The sequence below is a fragment of the Vicia villosa genome, linkage group LG5, assembly GCF_029867415.1.
Source record: "Vicia villosa cultivar HV-30 ecotype Madison, WI linkage group LG5, Vvil1.0, whole genome shotgun sequence".
NCBI lineage: Eukaryota > Viridiplantae > Streptophyta > Magnoliopsida > Fabales > Fabaceae > Vicia > Vicia villosa.
Genome location: NC_081184.1, coordinates 62766378 through 62785272, shown reverse-complemented (window position 1 = coordinate 62785272; position 18895 = coordinate 62766378). Strand labels below are relative to the sequence as shown.

At 33.7% G+C, this 18895-nt stretch overlaps 3 protein-coding genes across 5 annotated transcripts; 1 reads left to right on the top strand and 2 right to left on the bottom strand.

Moving 5' to 3' along the window:
• Nucleotides 1-269: 269 nt before the first annotated feature.
• On the bottom strand, nt 270-1099 carry LOC131604743 (external alternative NAD(P)H-ubiquinone oxidoreductase B1, mitochondrial-like). Its single transcript, XM_058877165.1, has 4 exons — nt 998-1099; nt 779-900; nt 581-700; nt 270-481 (listed from the first exon to the last, which is right to left on the bottom strand). Exons 1-4 carry the CDS (start codon nt 1097-1099, stop codon nt 394-396), a joined length of 432 nt encoding a protein of 143 aa, XP_058733148.1. The 3' UTR covers nt 270-393.
• Nucleotides 1100-10352: 9253 nt separating this feature from the next.
• On the top strand, nt 10353-11441 carry LOC131604742 (putative F-box protein At5g55150). Its single transcript, XM_058877164.1, has one exon. The coding sequence runs from the start codon at nt 10353-10355 to the stop codon at nt 11439-11441; it is 1089 nt and encodes a 362-aa protein (XP_058733147.1).
• A 317-nt stretch (nt 11442-11758) lies between these two features.
• Nucleotides 11759-15314, bottom strand: LOC131601713 (external alternative NAD(P)H-ubiquinone oxidoreductase B1, mitochondrial-like). Of its 3 annotated transcripts, none has more exons than XM_058873583.1 (10): nt 15135-15309; nt 14261-14537; nt 13817-14020; nt 13482-13732; nt 13150-13369; nt 12854-12958; nt 12513-12776; nt 12294-12415; nt 12092-12211; nt 11759-12026 (listed from the first exon to the last, which is right to left on the bottom strand). In XM_058873583.1, the coding sequence occupies exons 1-10, from the start codon at nt 15221-15223 to the stop codon at nt 11942-11944; spliced, it is 1737 nt and encodes a 578-aa protein (XP_058729566.1). In that variant the 5' UTR covers nt 15224-15309; the 3' UTR covers nt 11759-11941. The 3 variants fall into 3 exon arrangements, with proteins under 3 accessions (XP_058729566.1, XP_058729565.1, XP_058729567.1); XM_058873582.1 differs by having other exon boundaries at nt 11759-11992; nt 15135-15305; XM_058873584.1 differs by lacking the exons at nt 11759-12026; nt 12092-12211 and having other exon boundaries at nt 12293-12424; nt 15135-15314.
• Between the last annotated feature and the right edge of the window lie 3581 nt (nt 15315-18895).

Below are 18895 nucleotides of genomic sequence, written 5' to 3'. Positions count from 1 at the left end.
ATCTACTAGTTATAGTCACTCTTATTTCTATCTGTTTTATTTGCATTGGATTATGATTATATTATTGCGTTCATTTATTATAAGCAATTGATTATCACTTTATTTTCCAAATAATTTAGTAGTTAGAATCTCACATTAAATCTGATGCAGTGGAAAATATTCAATTGGAATTTGCATATGGATTTATCATTTGAGTTGTACTATGGTAAAAAAATTGATTTTTAAATTAACAAAAACATATCAATTATGTCCAAATAACATTGGTGGTAATTCTTTCTCAAACTGTTTCAAATCAAGAATTGAGATCACTATACATGAAGTATTAGGTGCAAGAATTAACAGAGAAACAACAAGACACAATAATTCACACGTTTATTCTGTTTGTTGGTCAAATTAAACTCGACTTGAGTCCCTCCCGAATACGAATCTTCTAGTCCAATCGGACACGACCAAATACCGTGTGCGCCAGCTCACTTGCTTGTTGCAAGTTGAATAACGCAGCAAATGTTTTGTATCTATAAATAATATATGGTTAACAAAAAGTAAAACAAAGTTTGTTTTGTATCATAAACAGCAATACCTTGCATATACAGAATACCAAAGCCACTGAGTGTTGTGACCAATGGAAACCCAGTCTCCAGGAAGTTCTGCTGCTGCCTGCTCCCCGCCAAGTGGAGAAAATTGCCCAAAATGCTTATACCTTTTCATAATAACAAGATGTCAACATGAATTCAGAAATACAGAAAACAATATAAGCATTATGAAACACATGGTTTACCGGAAGGGAAGAAACCGATGATGTCCAGATTCTGTAAATCGTCGAGGTCCTTCTGGATGCTCTTTACATTCATCATTGCGGTTAAAGCAACTAGCTAGATATGCACCTTGTTGTGCAGCAACCTACATATACTATTATGTTAATAACTTATTTTGCCTGGCATTATGAGAGAAAACTCTGCATAAGGAAGCATTCAGTTACCGATGAAATGATGCATACCTGTGCAGTTGCTGGAAGAGTTTTCACTTGTGATTCTGCAACAGAAAGGGCGCTTGCAATGAATTCAGACTTCGGAACTTCTTTCAAACCTGTGAAAGGCATCTGGTTCCTAATGGGTATACCAAGTAGTTCAGAGAATTCTTCTAGGGTGGGCACCAACTGATAGTCGGGAAAAGTGAAGCAGTGATGCGTAGGATCAAAGAACTGGAACAGAACTCTCATCATATCTTCTTCAAAACCTTAGGTGACCAGTCTGGGTAAATAACCATATCTCTCGGTGAATTGAGAACCTCCGGGAATTTCGGAGACTAACTCCTTAAGCTCGGAAGGTACTCCTAAAAAGTTGATTTTGATGAAATTCCTGGTAACGGGAGCCATGACCTACAACAAAGAACAAAGATAAATTCCTCGGTCCTCGAAATGGTTAGTAAAATGCTTATGGCATGATGTTATGATGTTATGATGTCATGATGTCATGTAAGTAACAAACACAAACAAGTCACACCAAAAACCCTAGGTTCAAAGGCTTGCATGTAGTCCATAGGTGAGTACCCTCCCCCTTGAGGTTTAGTTGGTTCAATCTGTCCTAGAATAGTAATCGGGTTCTAGGGAGTCTCATATCACCGATCGTTCTCGAAAGCATTATCTCAGTTAGCGCTCGGATGGCTAACCGAAAACATCTTGGAAGATTGATCTCAATGAGGGTAGCTTCGAGTATCAACCAACTTCGGTCAGGAATCCAAATTCGGCCATCTCGCTACTTCCTAATAGGCTAAAGTCAAGTTCCACTAGGGTTCTAAGGGCATATTAGTGCTTGATGACACTACATGGTAGCCTAATGTCTCCTTGATTAAGTTTAAGGGCCATCAGAACAAACCAAAGTATCGCACTAACAGTGGCCACCAGATCAACCATATCGGGACGAGCCGTACAGTCTCCTTGGTCTATTGCCACATACCTAAGGCATCTCGAGATTCGGGTTAGAATCTTTCCCACAAATAACCCCAAAACAAACCCTTAAAAATAAAGCACACAAACAAACAATTTGAAAACATTTATAATGAACTAAGCCCTAAGGTGAACCCCTCTTATAGACTCCCCAGCAGAGTCGCCAGTCCTGTAACTCGGTGGGAGAACTGACTTTTATTTTCGCAAGCAAACAATGTTGCGGTGAGCAAGAGTCGCTACCGACTTTTATTTTATCCAATATCTTGGAAGGGAAAAAAGAAAAGAAAAAGACCTTTTAAGAAAAAAGAGGCTCGGGGGATAGATTATGAAAAGGGAAGGTCTTAGCATCCTTTTCATCCGTAGTTATCTATGGGCTCTTAATTTTCTTAGCTCATGTTTGTTTGTTCGTTTTGAAAAGAAGTTTAAGGACTTTAGCTTAAAAGCGTAGCCTTAGTTTTAGAAAAAAGAGGTGCGAAAAACCTTTTTAATTGAGCAATCAAATTAAGAACACTACCATAAGTTTGGTCTTTTTCTATACTTTTTGCTCTCCTGAGAGAGATAGGGCTATCCTTACCATTCAGGGTAGGTAGTCCTATTGATTGGATGGGCGGGAGAATCGAAGGGTCATCGGAGGTCGTTGAAGGCAACAAGTAGAGGTACCTTTAGCGAATTCGAAGGGACAATCATCATATTGTAGGCAACCAATCGAGGGACCAGATCATATATTCGTAGGCAACATCGAGGGTCATCGAGGGACTTATGATCTTTGTGATGATTTTTTAATCGTTAGGAATTTTGCTAATGGGTACCTCTATATTCTAGGGACACGACCATATATTCGAAGGCAACCAAGAGGGGCGTACCCTATGGGTGAGTGTGTGCAATTGATTTAGATTCGAGTATTTTTATCTTGTATTTTTTAATGAGCTAACGTTTGATTCGGTCTTACCATACACGCCCTAGTTTAAGCATACATCTAACACAATATATATATATATATATATATATATATATATATATATATATATATATATATATATATATATATATATATATATATATATATATATATATATATATATATATATATATATATATATATATATATATATATATATATATATATATATATATATATATATATATAATTTAAATTGCGAAGAATTAAACACAGAAATTAAATCTAAGCTATTACAATAAAACTTGCGACCTATACACATTTTCTAAAATTTTAAATAAGTGAATAAACGAGCAAACATGCGTCATACATTGGTTTCGAGATGAGAAAGAGAAGAGCGCGAGGGATAAACATTTGATGGTCAAGTTAAACTAAATTATTTACAAGATTAATAATAAGCCTAATTAGTTAAACTAAATTATTTACAAGATTAATAATAAGCCTAATTAATTAACCTAAATTATTTACAAGATTAATAATAAGCCTAAATAATTAACCTAAAAAGTTATATACAACCTAATTAAATTAAATGATGAGTGATAAAAAAATATTTAATCAAAACCTAATTCTAATAATTATTTGTTAATTAGAGTTTAGTATAAATTTTTGGGTTAATTAAGTATTAGATGGGTTAATTTCAATAAATAATAAAAAAAAGTGAAGAAAATAAGAGTGAAACTTGGCATGGATCTCCCGCGGTGAATCCATGAGGATTCTATCATACAGACGCGCTTGGGTCCGTTAGATCTGTCCCTGAAACCAATCCGAAGGCCAATAAACGAAGGTGCGTGGCTGATCTATGAAAGCGTGCACACTGAATCTGCAAGTGAATAATTTGTTAACAATAATCACCCTGGGAGGAATCGAACCCAGGATCTCAATGGTGCATACAACGCTTTCTCACCACGCCTGCTGCTTCACGTTAGTTGTTAATCAATTACCTCACAAATATAATATATGAAACTAATAGTTAATGCTGAAAAGTCAAGAAAATAATTCAAACTGGTTCCATACGCGTGGACCAACCAATCACCGATGGAAAGAGAAAATAGAAATTTTGACTGGCGAATGGCACTATCTTCTTCCTTGTGCCCTGTATGAAAGAAGCTGCAAAAATAGCTACGAATGTAGCTTCGAAATTGCTAAGATTCCTGCAAAACAACTCGTAGCTGAATTTCGTGAATCTAAAACCTTTAAAAATGGCCATGGCTGGGAACGAAGGGGACCCTAGTCCACTAAACCAAACATTGTGAGTTTCATGGAATGATTATTTTAGTCTAATACGGCCTGGAACTCCAAGTCTGAAGCTTCATGAATATGAATCCCTAATAATGGCGTATCATGCTTTAGGGCTTAGAGCTTTCGTAAGGCACGTTGGACCTGTACTAAAACACCTCAGGAACACATTAGAAACATCGATTTAGATTATAACACAATAGTACTAAAAATGCAAACTTTCAAAGATGGAAAACAATGATGAGCATGTATGTTTGTTCCGAGCGTTTTAAATCGCCTCTAATGGTTAGTACTTACTCTTTGGTGTCTTGAGAAGGGATTGGATTGATTAGCTTTGGTGGAACGTGACTGCAACCCTGAAAACGAAGTTTTTTTCTTTTATGTGATATTTGGAACTTTGGAGGATGCGTATGAGATAAGGGTTTCGTCCCCTTGATGTTGAATGTTGTTATGCTTATATAGAGGGAGAATTAGGGTTAATAACTTGGGCCAAAAGTCTTGCAATGATTTAAAAAGATTTTTTTTGGAAAATTATATGAAAACTTTCTAAACTAAGCTCAATCTATTTTCCACAACTTCTTCAACGTGCTTTCTGGCCTTTTAAGTGTACTAGGTCTAGATTCAATGAATGACATCTTTTGTATGATTTGATTTGATTTATTTTTGATTTAATTTGATTTAAATTGAATTTAAATGAATAAATCCAAAAATAAATGTAATAAAATCATAAAATAATTATCAAATGGTCTTTGGGCCTTTAATAAGCTTATTATCACGTGGAACATCCGAAACTCTAGGCCCATTACTTAAAAATACTAAATTCCTCACTTAGATTTTCATGCATTTTCTCAAAATTGACCAACTTGTTCAAGCCATAACTCCTTCAATATTTATCATATGTAGAGGATCTAGAACTTTTTGGAAAGCACAAGATGTCCTCTACAAGCCACTTTGGAACCTTTTTTGCATTTGAGAATTTTATCTTGAAGATATGGTTCCTGACAAAAAACTGCTTTTTGCGAGCTTCTAAAATGACCTGTAATGTTTTGACTTATATCTCCCAAATGAAGCATTGTTGGCCTTGGCTATAGAGAGACAAAGTTGTATAGATGTAACACTCCACACATATTTGTCTAGAATAATATGCATAAAGTATTATATATGGTTCATAAGACAACAAATACATAATGTTTGCAACGGAAAATAGAAGTACACGAATACATAGGCCGAATGTATCATGGCTAAAATACAAATACATCATATCAGTACATATCCAAAATACATGAACTAGAAAGCACGATAAGAACTAAAAGAAATATCCAAGCATCGCCAAGAGATCTAATCCATCTTTCCCTTACTGCGATCTTGCCTCGAACCACCTGAAAAATAAATAATTGGAATGGGATGAGATTACTAAATCTCAGTGAGTCCGCCTATCCTATTAGTCCGCTCGGATCTAAAAGGGACATACAAAAATACACGAATCCACCATGGATTCGGGGTTACTCTCACTTCCGGTACAAGTACGGAGTAAACAAAGCGACTCGTCCACCATTGGACTTGTCTCAAGCAAATACACATTGTATGGCAAACAAGTATGCAAACCCGCATCCACACACGGGGAATCCAGAAGTGTAACAACCTCGGCTAGATTATGGAATAAATGCATCCTCGATGAGTAACCTCCTGCTTATATGTCAAGGGACTTGTACAAGCACACTGCAAGACGGTTAAACGGTTCGCACAAGCCTAAATGGCCGCGAGATGACTCTTGCCTATATGGCATCATTGATCCGTTAACCTTCTTCACGCTAGTGAGTTACGCCGAGTACAAACCACCACCTTGACGCCTGAGCCCATCGGGAGAAAGCCTAGTATTAGTCTACGTGACTTTACTAGAGGTGAGTTACCTCATTATGCATTAGCCTACATAGCCGCATAACCCCACCATACCGAGCACGCAAGTGTGTTAACGCCAAGTGAGTAAAACCCCGTACGGAAACTCACGAGCACACTGCAACGGTAGCTCAGATGCACACCATATCGAACAATACACATGAACGGGTTATTCCATTGGACTACACGGTCCGGAAGGGCTCATAGACTACACGGTTAGAGCAGCGTCCCAATCTAGCCTTCCGGCCACTTCGATTCAAGCATACAGAAATATGACATAAAGTCAAGGTCACAAACAAAATAATCAACCCGATCGTTTAACCCAAACGACGGTGTCTTCATATTTTCAGCACAACACACAATAACATAACACAGTAATTGAGAATAATGAGGAAAACTCAATATAACAGCATGATATTCATATGTTATCCATGTCGCTCTTTACTGAAGGTGCGTCAGATATATCAAAAAATAATATTCAAACACCGAGGTTAATTTTCCTAGATAGTACACTTAATTAGCTTTCTAACGATATATGGTACATGTCAAACGGACACACGAAATGGGAGGTATGAATTTCCCCAATCTGCTGAATTTTTCATTCTGCGCCCAGTGTAACCGGTTACACCAGGAACCGTAACCGGTTACGGTCACGCAAAATGCCCAGATTCTCAGTTTTTCAACAGCATAACCGGTTACACCAAAACCCGTAACCGGTTACACTGAACCAGAACCATTTTTCTGCGTTTTTAGGGGTTCTAAGACAGTCCCAAAGCTCTATGATTGATCCCCTGCACTACCAATACAGTTCCAACGAAATTGTAGCATACAACATACTTAGAAACTTCAGCATGCATGGATTATAACAGGATTAACATGTTTAGCAGTATTGATTCATATATTGCTCACATTCCCTAAACCCCAATTGAAACCCTCACATGCAAACCCAAAGTATCTAACTAAGGACTCACCTTAGGAATGAAGAAGATGATGATGATGACAGAGCTGAAAGCAAGATGGAGATGATAGGAACAAGAATTGGGACAGAATCTGTTGCATGCAAAGATGAAGCTTGGACCAAGTTTTGGGACTCTTCTTTCTCTTCCTCTCTTTCCACGCTTCCTTCTCTTTCTCCCCCTCACCAAATTCTGGTTTTGTGTTCAAAATGGTTAGAAACATGAAAAAGCCAAACAAGCCTTAATTCTCATTTAAGTGGGAAATGTCCATAATACCCTCATTTTCACTAATTGTCATGGTTTAAGTGATAAACCTACTAGTAAGAATGTGTATCATATTTATCCATTACTCACCTCCATTTAATTTAGAATTGGTAATTGGAAAATTATAATACCGGGTATTACAATAGAATTCAATTTCCTTCAAATTAGGCTTTGGTTGGGAAATTTCTGATGAACCATGTGAAAGTTATGGTTGGTCAAAGTTCAGTTGACTTTTCTCCTTAAAACCCTAATTTAGAAACTTTTCCTTTGGATGATTTTTTAGCTTTTCTTGATGAATCATGATCAGACCTTGATCAAATGATGAATGTAACTTCAAAATGTTGATGTCAACCAAAAATCAGGAGTTTTGATTGTATGTTGACCGTAGTTGACTTTTAGGTCAAACTGGTCGACTATTGACTTTTCGAGCAATTGACTGGGCAATCTTGTGAACCAAGGCTTGAAACTTAGTATGAGGATACTTTGAAGCCTATGAGAGATCATGGGATCCCTTTGAGGTCTTAGAACTTGATTCTACTTTGAGAGAATCAAAACCCTAATTGTGGGTTGATTGTTTAGGAGAGGATTTGTTTATCCAACCCTTGAGGGATTTCTTGAGTATGGAGATGTATAGGAATCTGAGGAGACTGCTTGAGTCAGAATGTCTTGAAATATAGTGGGAAAATTTTGGGGTATGACACTTTCCAAACAGCTATATTCCATCAATAAAAGATTATCTTTTTCAAAGCTATTATTCTCATTAATTGAGGTTTCATTGCATTTTTTAAGAACAAATTCAAAACATACATGAAAAACAAAGGAAGAAAATCGGAATACCATTGTGCATTTGAATCAAGCCAGTGCTGCAAATTCTTACCTTATTTTGTACCAATCATTGTCTAATATGTAACCATAACAGGGCTTTCTCGATCCAAACATCTCTCCTTCTTTGTGGTTTTGATCTGGATTGCATGCAATGGTTGTTTTCCTACTTCATTGGAACCCTTAAAGTTTTCCACTTCTCCAAAGCAAACATGAATTTGTTACTTCCAGAACTACAATAATACATTTTATACAATACATAAGACTTTTTATATTCTGCAGCATTGGCTCGCCAAATTAAAAAAAAAATGTCAATATCTATTGATTAAATTCAAATGTGGTCCTCCAAATCAATTTTTATTTTACCCATTATTTATTGAACATTAACTTCATACAATACGCCAATAATTATGTTTTAAGTTACAATAATGATCCACAAAAAAATTAGGTTCTAAGTTAAAATTATGAAATCAAAATATTACAATAAATATTATACAAAATATAATGATAAACTTGATAAATGATGTATTTAGATACACATGTTAACTTAAATAGAATTACATAATTGTAAAATAAACAATTACTATATAAACTCAATTGAATTAAATAATAATAAAAAACTTGTGACATGGATAAAGAAAAAATTTGACATTTGAAAATAAGAATTTTTTTTACAAATAAAGGTAATAATTTGATAGTGACCCGTAAGATAAAAAGTTAATTGTTTGAATCACTATGTATTATTATTCAATTTGATAAATTACATTTTTAATGATAATAAATAAAAAATATGATAAAAATTATTGAATTATTACAGTTTAAAATAAAGAGAGAGAATAGAGAAAGGGTTGGGATATAATGAAGAAAGAGAGAGAATAGAGAAAAGTGAGGATGGATGATTGAAGCTTTGATTGTGACAAGTGTACAATACTTATTAGAAAATAGAAAAGTGATAGGGTGATTTTGTTAGTTACCATTTTGTCCAATTTTTAGTGCAAATCTTTTTAAAAAAAGGTTAATATGAAATTTTGGTCAATTTTCTAATAAATGATAGAATAGTAGACTTTCTTTAATATATTGTTTTCAATTTACTTACTAATAACAAAAAAATGTCGAGATACTAGGTGTGAAGAAGTTGTAACTTGTAATTGGATTCACTAATGTAAAATCCATCCAATTTATTTAATAAATAATTCATCCAATTTTTTCACTTCATATAAAATTAAAATAAATAGATTGGATCAAATATATCTAATTAAAAATATGGATGATCCAATTCACCGACTACATTCTTATTATATACTTCTAATCTATTGAATTACTATTATAACAAAAAAAAATGTTTATATATATATATATATATATATATATATATATATATATATATATATATATATATATATATATATAATAAGAAAAATGTACAAATTATTTCTCTTTTATTTTCTTTACAAATATTTTTATAAAAAGATAACTCAATCTCTCTCTTTCTATGTAAGAGAGATAATTTAAAAGATAATTTTTATGAAATTTTATACTAGAAAAAATATTTAAGGAATATAAATTTTTACAGAATAATTATTTCTGTAAATATTTTACAAATAAATAAATTACTATAAATTAAAATATTTATTTTATTGATAGATGAATTTTATATTTAATAGACAGATTGTATTAAATGAATTTTAACTTTAATAGATAGATTGTATTAATGAATGTATTAAATATTTATCTTAAATTGTTGGATGAATTTTAAAGAATTTATTAAATGAATTTTGTCTTTAATAGATAGATTTGTCAATTCATTTACATTTTACATTCAAATTTCTACTTTTATACGACAATAAATGCAAAATCAAAAAGCTTCCAAAAATAATCCGATTTACACACAAAAATATGGTTTATATATATTTTTGCTATATATTTTTTCTATATAGATTTTTTCTAAATATATTGTTATATAATAAATTTTAGTAGAATAAGATATTATATTCATACCGAATTCAAAATTTATAATTATACTAAGAATGTTTTTCTGTAATTTGGTATCTTTTGATTGTGAATATTTTTACAATCTAGATCATCTTATTTCCATCACAAAAAAAAAATCAATATAACGGTATGTTATCGGATCTCATGAAAAAATCAATATATATGTTCTTACAAAATCTAGATACAGGTGAGACATAATTAACCCACACAAGATATAATATTTTTGCCTATAAATAATTTTGAGAATCTCTTCCAAATACATTACACCATAACTTGAATGAGTATGGCTTTCCTCTCATCGGCTCCATATGTCATTCTTCCTTCTTTCAACCAAGAAACAGATTATGAAGACAACAACGTTCATCGTAACATTCTCGTTCTCTTCCACGGCAAATTCTATACTTGGAACACTATCTTCAAGTCTTATGAAGGTGCTTGGTGTATAGGTTCTTCAAACAATTTCTTGATATTTCTTGACAACAAAGGTTGTCCTTTTCTTCTAAATCCATCTTCCAACACTTTTATTCATGTTCCACCTTTTACCAGATCATTCATCAAACATGCAAATGTCCCCTCTTATTCTTATTATGTCCAATCTCTTCGCAAAACCTTTGTATCCAAAGCAGTGTTGATGTCTTCTCCATCTCCTTCACAATACACTCTTGCTATCATGTATGATAGCCCATGCAGAATTGCTTTTTGCAATAACCATAATGCTTCGTGGGTTGAGCTCTCTGATGCGAAACGATTATATTCTGATATTGTGTTTGATAATAACATTCTTTATGCTTTGGATGAAGATGGATCAATTGAAGGATGGGATTTTCTTCATCAGAAGTTCCCAAAAAAGGTTTTGGAAATTAATTATCCAACCATGATTTTAGATAAGGAAGAACAGGTAAAATTTTCAACTGATAAATTTTCAACTAAACTTTATTTGGTGATGTCCAAAAGAGATTTCTTGTTGATAGAAAGATTTATTGGTAACTTCGTTAATGCTAATGGTGAAGTAGTTTATGAAGGAAGTTGTTTATCAGATCAAGTTGAAATTTGTCCTTATAGAACAAAACATTTTAATGTTTACAAACTTAACTTGGTGAAGAGAAAGTGGGAAAAGATGAATTCTTTAGAAGGTCAAGTTGTGTTTGTGGGTGCTAATGAGTCAAAGTTAGTAGATTCCTCAAAATGTGATAACAAAGAAAATTTAATTTACTTTAGTGATGATAGATGGGAAGAGATGAATTTAGATTATTCATACGGTGGACATGATTGGGGTGTTTTCAATCTTCAAGATTCAAGCATCAGACTCTTAACTCCTGATATAAATAAGATGGATCCACCACCTATTTGGATGGTTCCATACTCCAATTAACTTGTATTACCCATGATTCAACTCTCCAACTTTAATTTAATTTTCAAGTGAATTAAATTTTAATATCTACTAGTTATAGTCACTGTTATTTCTATCTGGTTTATTTGCATTGAATTATGATTATATTATTGCGTTCATTTATTATAAGCAATTGATTATCACTTTATTTTCCAAATAATTTAGTAGTTAGAATCTCACATTAAATCTGATGCAGTGGAAAATATTCAATTGGAATTTGCATATGGATTTATCATTTGAGTTGTACTATGGTAAAAAAGTGATTTTTAAATTAACAAAAACGTATCAACTCAATATCATGTCCAAATAACGTTGGTGGTAATTCTTTCTCAAACTGTTTCAAATCAAGAATTGAGATCACTATACATGAAGTATTAGGTGCAAGAATTAACAGAGAAACAACAAGACACAATAATTCACACGTTTATTCTGTTTGTTGGTCAAATTAAACTCGACTTGAATCCCTCCCAAAGACGAATCTTCTAGTCCAATCGGACACGACCAAATACCGTGTGCGCCAGCTCACTTGCTTGCTGCAAGTTGAATAACGCAGCAAATGTTTTGTATCTATAAATAATATATGGTTAACAAAAAGTAAAACAAAGTTTGTTTTGTATCATAAACAGCAATACCTTGCATATACAGAATACCAAAGCCACTGAGTGCTGTGACCGATGGAAACCCAGTCTCCAGGAAGTTCTGCTGCTGCCTGCTCCCCGCCCAATGGAGCAAATTGCCCAAAATGCTTATACCTTTTCATAATAACAATATGTAATCATAAATTCAGAAATACAGAAAACAATGCAAGCATTATATATGAAGCACGTGGTTTACCGGAAGGGGAGAAACCGATGATGTCCAGATTCTGTAAATCGTCGAGGTCCTTCGGGATGATCTTTACATTCATCATTGCGGTTAAAACAACTAGCTAGATATGCACCTTGTTGCGCAGCAACCTACATATACTGATACGTTAAAAACTTATTTCGCATGGCATTATGACAGAAAACTCTACATGAGGAAGCATTCAGTTACCGACAAAATGATGCATACCTGTGCAGTTGCTGGAAGAGTCTTCACTTGTGAATCTGCAACAGAAAGGGCAAGCTTCAACCCTTCTATGTCTATTTCTTTTCTTTCATTTCCTTCTGCATCGTTCCACAGAACCCTCAGATCAAGTATATGTTTCTTCTGTAGATAGTATTCAACTTGAGGATATCTTAAGATTATGTCATCCATCACTTCTTTGAATTCTTCTACGGTTAAGGTACCGGAGTTATCTTTGTCTGCGGCCTTAAATATGTCCAAGATGTCATCCTAGAAGCAGAGATAATAGGTTAATCATCACATAAATAAATTCAATGTTGATCTAAAGTTTAAGGCTTAAGAGGTACCATGATTTTACGTTGCTTTATTGATGAGCAATCACCAATGGCAAACACATCTTCACATCCGTTTACTCTCAACCATTCGTCAGTTGCTAGTACGTGCCTTTTAGTCTGCACGTAGATCAATTCAAGCTTCTATAAATTACCCATATCATAATTAATTTTGATTTTCAGCCATAGAATAAAATTAATTACACATTGGAACTAGCATAGTATTTATTGTAGGAAAGTACTGATTATCTTCCCCTTAACACAAATGAATTGAAAAATGTGTTTCGGGAATGCGTGGAGTAAAACAGCACCTGACCAATTTCTTCCATAAAGTCCTTTATAACAGGAAGAGTAGAAATGCCAGTGGACCAGATAACCAATCCATGAGGCACAGAGGAAACCACTCCTGTTGATTTCACCTTCATTGTAATTTCTTTCTCATTAACACTCAAAACACGGCATCCAGTTTGAACTTCTATACCATCTCTTGTAAACTTTTGCTCAGCAAATAAACTTATTCTTTCATCAAACCTACAAGATTGAAGCCGGTATTTTCTCTGAATTGTGAGTTTTACTAAGGCAATGTTCATTTTAGATTTTAAAAGCATCAGAAAATAACTGACACATTTAATATCTCTCTTACATGTTCAAAATGTGATCCCCAGATTGAATTAACGTTATCTTCACTTTATCTTTAACGGTTGGATATAATTTGATCAAATCTTCTTGGATAAAATCATGAAGCTCTGCAGCAAATTCAACACCAGTAGGACCTCCTCCAACGATTACAAAATGAAGATTTGACCTTTGCTCCTCTTCAGATTGACTTGGAAGAACAGCCTTCTCAAGACAATCTATTACAGACAGTCTGATCTTCTGAGCATCCTCGACATCCTATAAGCGATGATATAAAACATTTTGGATTAGATGTGGAAAAAATAGACTTTTAATGATTATACATAAAACAAATAAACTTACCTTCAGAAAATGACAATTCTCCTTGACACCCGGGGTATTAAAAGTATTTACTTGTGCTCCTACCGATACAACCAAGAAGTCGTAGTCCAGAGAAAATTCACCACTTCCCACTAGCTTTTCAATATTAGACCGGCAAAAAACCTTTTTTCCTGCAGCATCAATCTTGACACATTCTGCCTCCCAAAATTTTATTTCTCCTTTACTCTGCAATGGGAAAAGAAACAAAATAAACTCCATTATCAAAAGACTAGACAGAATACCCTTGAAAAGCAACAAAAAGAAAAGGAAAACATCTCAAGACACATAACAAAGTCACTCCTCACTCAAATGATCATGTTTTGAGTTAAGGATCAAAACAACACTTCATTTTCATTTACATCAATTAATGTTTAAAAAAACCATATACAATATAAATTCTTGGAACTCTTGTTTAGTTTGTTCCACCTTTTTAATGATGTTTCGGACGGGTTCAACGATGCTCCGAGCTTCAACTGTCCCACAAGTGACACTTGGCAATAAGGGAGTAAATGCAAAGTAGTTACGAGGCGAAACAACCTGAACATCATATAATGATGCATCCAAACCCTTGAGGAAACTGGTAGCAGCCCATCCAGTTCCAAGGACAACTACTTTCTTTTTGCGCGGCTCATGATCTTCAACAATAGGACGTTCAGCTTCTGATTGTGATTCTGATTCTGAGAGTGCCACCACACCTCCACCGCTGCAATTTCCAAGAGCAATTAGATTCAATGAAATAGAAAGATTTGCTAACTAAAATCTATAAAATACTTGTGGCAGTGGCATGACACTCCGTTAAGAAAAGCTTTTTAAACACTTGTGACTTTAATATTTATTTTAAAATTCGTTCACTTAACTTTTTAAGAGATAAAACACTATTATTCAATGATTAATTTCAACTTTGAACCATTTCACATCAATTAAAACCCAAATAAATATACTGTGTTACAATAATCTTGTCATTTGACCACATAGATTAAAAAATTATACAAATCAATGAAAGAGACCAAATTATCCAAATTATATGTTGTAGTATTTCCATTGCCATAAATGCACAACAAAGAACAATGATGTTAACGGTACTAATTGGAGTATTGTTTGTTTATGGTAATCAACTACTTTACTTAATAAATCAAAAAATATTGGAGGATTTAAATAGATTAAGGTCACCAATGGATCCATTAAGAAGCTAATTCAGGAAAGACTAATTCAAATCCCATTCCTAAAATTTTCCTAAAATTGGGAAGAAGAAATTATAATTACTATTAGTAATTGAAGTGAATGAGAGAAAAGAAAGAACCTGATAGTACAGAGAAGCAGGAAGTTGGAGGAGAAAGGGTGAGTGGTGAGAGCTCTGGAAGCTCTGATGAAGAAAGAACCAATCGTCATGTTGTCCCAAATACCAACCGCTCCCACTTCTAAGCTTGTTTTTGGATCCCAACTACGTTTATTTATTCATTTTCAACTACTTATCACATTGTTGATGATGATAGTCCAAAAACAAAAACACATGGATTGACGCGGTGTGGTAGTTCATTTTAATTATTATTAATGTCATCATCACGTTTTAAATATGATTAGCTTTTTCTTTTTTTATTCTATTGAATTGAATATTCGGAAATAATTATGGGTTGTAGTTAGTTCAACTCATATTGTTTTGATAATTATAAATTATTCAGATAATTATAGATTATTGAAACTATAGTTTATATTGTTGAGATAATTAAAGGTATAGATAATTATTTGTTGAAAAAAATTAAGAATTAAGGTGTTAGATAAATTAAAATTTGGTATTATATATATGGTTTTTAACATTGTAATCCAATATAGTTTTTACAAGACATAAATAAAGGGAACTATAGCTACTCTATAGTCGCAGAAGTAAGTAATTTGATTGAAATGCGTGAACAAAGCTTTTGTGTCTTTCTCTCTACTCTGATATGTATTTGTGTTATTATTCTAACAATGGGTATCAGATGACTCTTAATCTAGGAAGTGAGAAATTTGAAGTGACTCGGTTCGACAGAACGGACAATTTTGGTTTATGGCAAAGAATGGTTAAGGATTTGTTAGCTCAGTTAGGTTTATAGAAGGCGCTTCGTGATGAGAAACCAACAGACATCAGAACCATTGATTGGAACGAGGTGAAGGAGAAGATCGCATGTTTGTTAAGTGTTTTTGATGATGTGATGAATCATATTCTAAACCTCATAACTCCGGAGGATGTTTGGAATAAATTGGAAAATCACTACATGTCTAAGACGCTCATGAACAAATTATTTGCAAGCTCATGTCAACGCTCTCAATAACATCCTCGGTAATTTGACACGGCTTGGTGTGAAGGTTGACGATGAGGATAAAGTCATTATTTTGTCGTGCTCTTTATCAAGCTCTTATGATCACTTAGTGATCACTCTCACATATTGGAAGGAAACAATCGCATAGGATTTTATTTCTTCTACTATTTTGCAACACGCACAACGTCGCCAAAGTCTAGAGGAAAGAGGAGGAAGTTCAAGTGAAGGTTTATTTGTGAAGGGGTGTCAAGATTGTGGCAGAGGCAAGGGTGAGATAGTGAGTTCTAGAAAGAAAAAGAGATTCAAGTCCAAGGATGAAAAAACATCATAATGTTATGGTTGCAAGCAAATTGGTCATTGAAAGAGGGATTGTCTAAACAAGTCAGGAAATAATAGTTCAGCAAATGTAGTTCATTTTGATGGTTCCTACAGTGAAGAGGATTTGCTTTGTGTTTCATATGCAAAGTGCACTAATGCATGGATTATTGATTCTCGGTGTTCCTACCATATGACATCGCACCAGGAGTGGTTCAACTATTTTATATTAGGTGATTTTGGTTTTGTCTATTTAAGTGATAATAAAACTTGTACCATCACTAAAAATGAGAAAATTAAAATTGCTTTGAATGATGGTCGCATGCGCATATTGAGTGCGGTGCGTTATGTTCCATAATTGAGGAAGAATTTGATTTCTCTGGGTACTCTTCAAGAGAATGTTTATTCATTCTGGTCAGATGGATATAGAGACATCATGAGGGTTAGCAAGGATGCAATGGTAGTGATGATGACAAGGAGGACTGCAAGCAACATTTATAAGTTGTTTGGGCACAGTTATGGGTGATGTAGCATCTGCTGAAAGTGATAATGATGCAACCAAATTGTGGCACACGCGTTTGGGTCATCTCAATGAACGTGAAATGATGGAACTACATAAGAGGAATTTGATGAAGTATGTTTGTGGTTCGACAATTGGATTGGGCAAGTATTATGTTCTTGGGAAATGGTGTAGAGTTTGTTTCAAAACCGGGAAACACAAGACTAAAGTAATCTTAGACTATGTCCATTCTAATGTCTAGGGCCTACAAAAGAGCCCTCTGTTGGAATTTTCAGGTACTTTGTGACATTCACTAATGATTTTCCTTGTAAGATCTGGGTTTATTTTATGATATATAAATTTGAGGTCTTTGCCAAGTTTAAACAGTTGAAGACAGGGGTTGAGAGCTAGACCAAGAAAACAATAAAGTATTTGCGGTCTAATAATGGAATTAAATATGCTGACTGTAACGCCCGGAAAAATAATTATTTTCTTAATTTAGACATTTGTGATGTTTTCTGAAATTTTTGCGTTTTGGGGCGTTTTAGTCGGTATTAGTTCGGGATAGCGGATCGATATTTAATCGGAGATTTTAACATTTTTAGTATTAGAAATATTAATGAGTTAATATTTAGCGTTTTGGGAATTTTCTGAGTAATTAAGTTTAGACCGGAAATGTGAGACACTGAGTAATAAGTCGGTATATTAAAATAATCGGATTTTATTTTAATGAAGTTAAGTTTTAGTGGAAGTATTATTTTTATATTAAGTGTGGAAATAATATTGAGCTTAATTAATGACATCTCTAAGTACTAAGGGGTATATTTTGTTAGACCCATTTATGTATTAAATGATTAATATAGTCTATTTTTTTAAAATAGAAGTAGTGTTGTCTTTAAGAGAGAAGAAGAGAAAAACCGAGGAAAGAAGAGGAGAGAAAGAAAAGAGGGGTTAGGGTTTGAAGAGGAGACCCAAAGTGTTGCTCTAAAGTGTCATTTTCTCCAATTTTTCCATTGAAACTTCTTAGAGCTGCACTCAATCCAAGGTAAGGGGGATTCTTTCTACCTAAATGGGAATATGATGGATTGTATGTGGGTTTAGGGTATAGATTGTCATTGTGTAGTGTAAATTTTATTTTCTGTCACTGTTTGAAAATGCTGATGTTCATTAAATTTGAAAATAAATTCGAATGCTGTGCGTACTGAAATTGATGAAAGACGGAAGAAATAAGAAAAACGGATAGGCTGTCGGTCGGTGTGTGTAATAGAAGAGGGTATTTTAAGCCACTTACGGATATGTTCTGTTTATTTCATTTTCTTGCTGTGGGGATTGTTTTCTTTCCATGTTCCATGTTGTTCCTGCTACCTAAGATATAATATATAAATATATAATCTATAATATAAGAAATGAAATTGTTCTGGAAAACACCCAAATACCCTTCCTTCTAATTTTGCCACCTCTCCAAAATGGGGACAATTTTGGTCATAAATTTACTTTTTTCAACTAATGATGTCATATAATTGACTTCCAAATTGTATAGTTGTTATTTTGTGCCTTTGCTCTTTAGGAATGAATGAATTGATGATGTCATATGGGGGAACTACAACTTAATGGTTACTGAAAAAGTATATCTTTTTGAATTGCCAAATAGCTGTATCTCACTATCTTAAATTCAAAATTTCAATTTCTTCTCTCTCTCAGTCCTTTCTCTCATTCTCTCTCTCTCTTCCTTTATCACTTTCTCTCTCACGTTTCTTCTCTTCCCTTTCCTTTTTCTTTCTTTCTTCTTTACAAACCGGATGGTACTCTATGATACTTTTGGAGCGTTTCTGGTATGTCCACGGAAACTTACGGAGCTTCGAAACTACTGAAGATGTTGTAGTTATTGTATGTCACTCTTCATGTTAGGGTTTGGGGTGAATTTTGTGCAGGGAGGATTTGGAGTATATA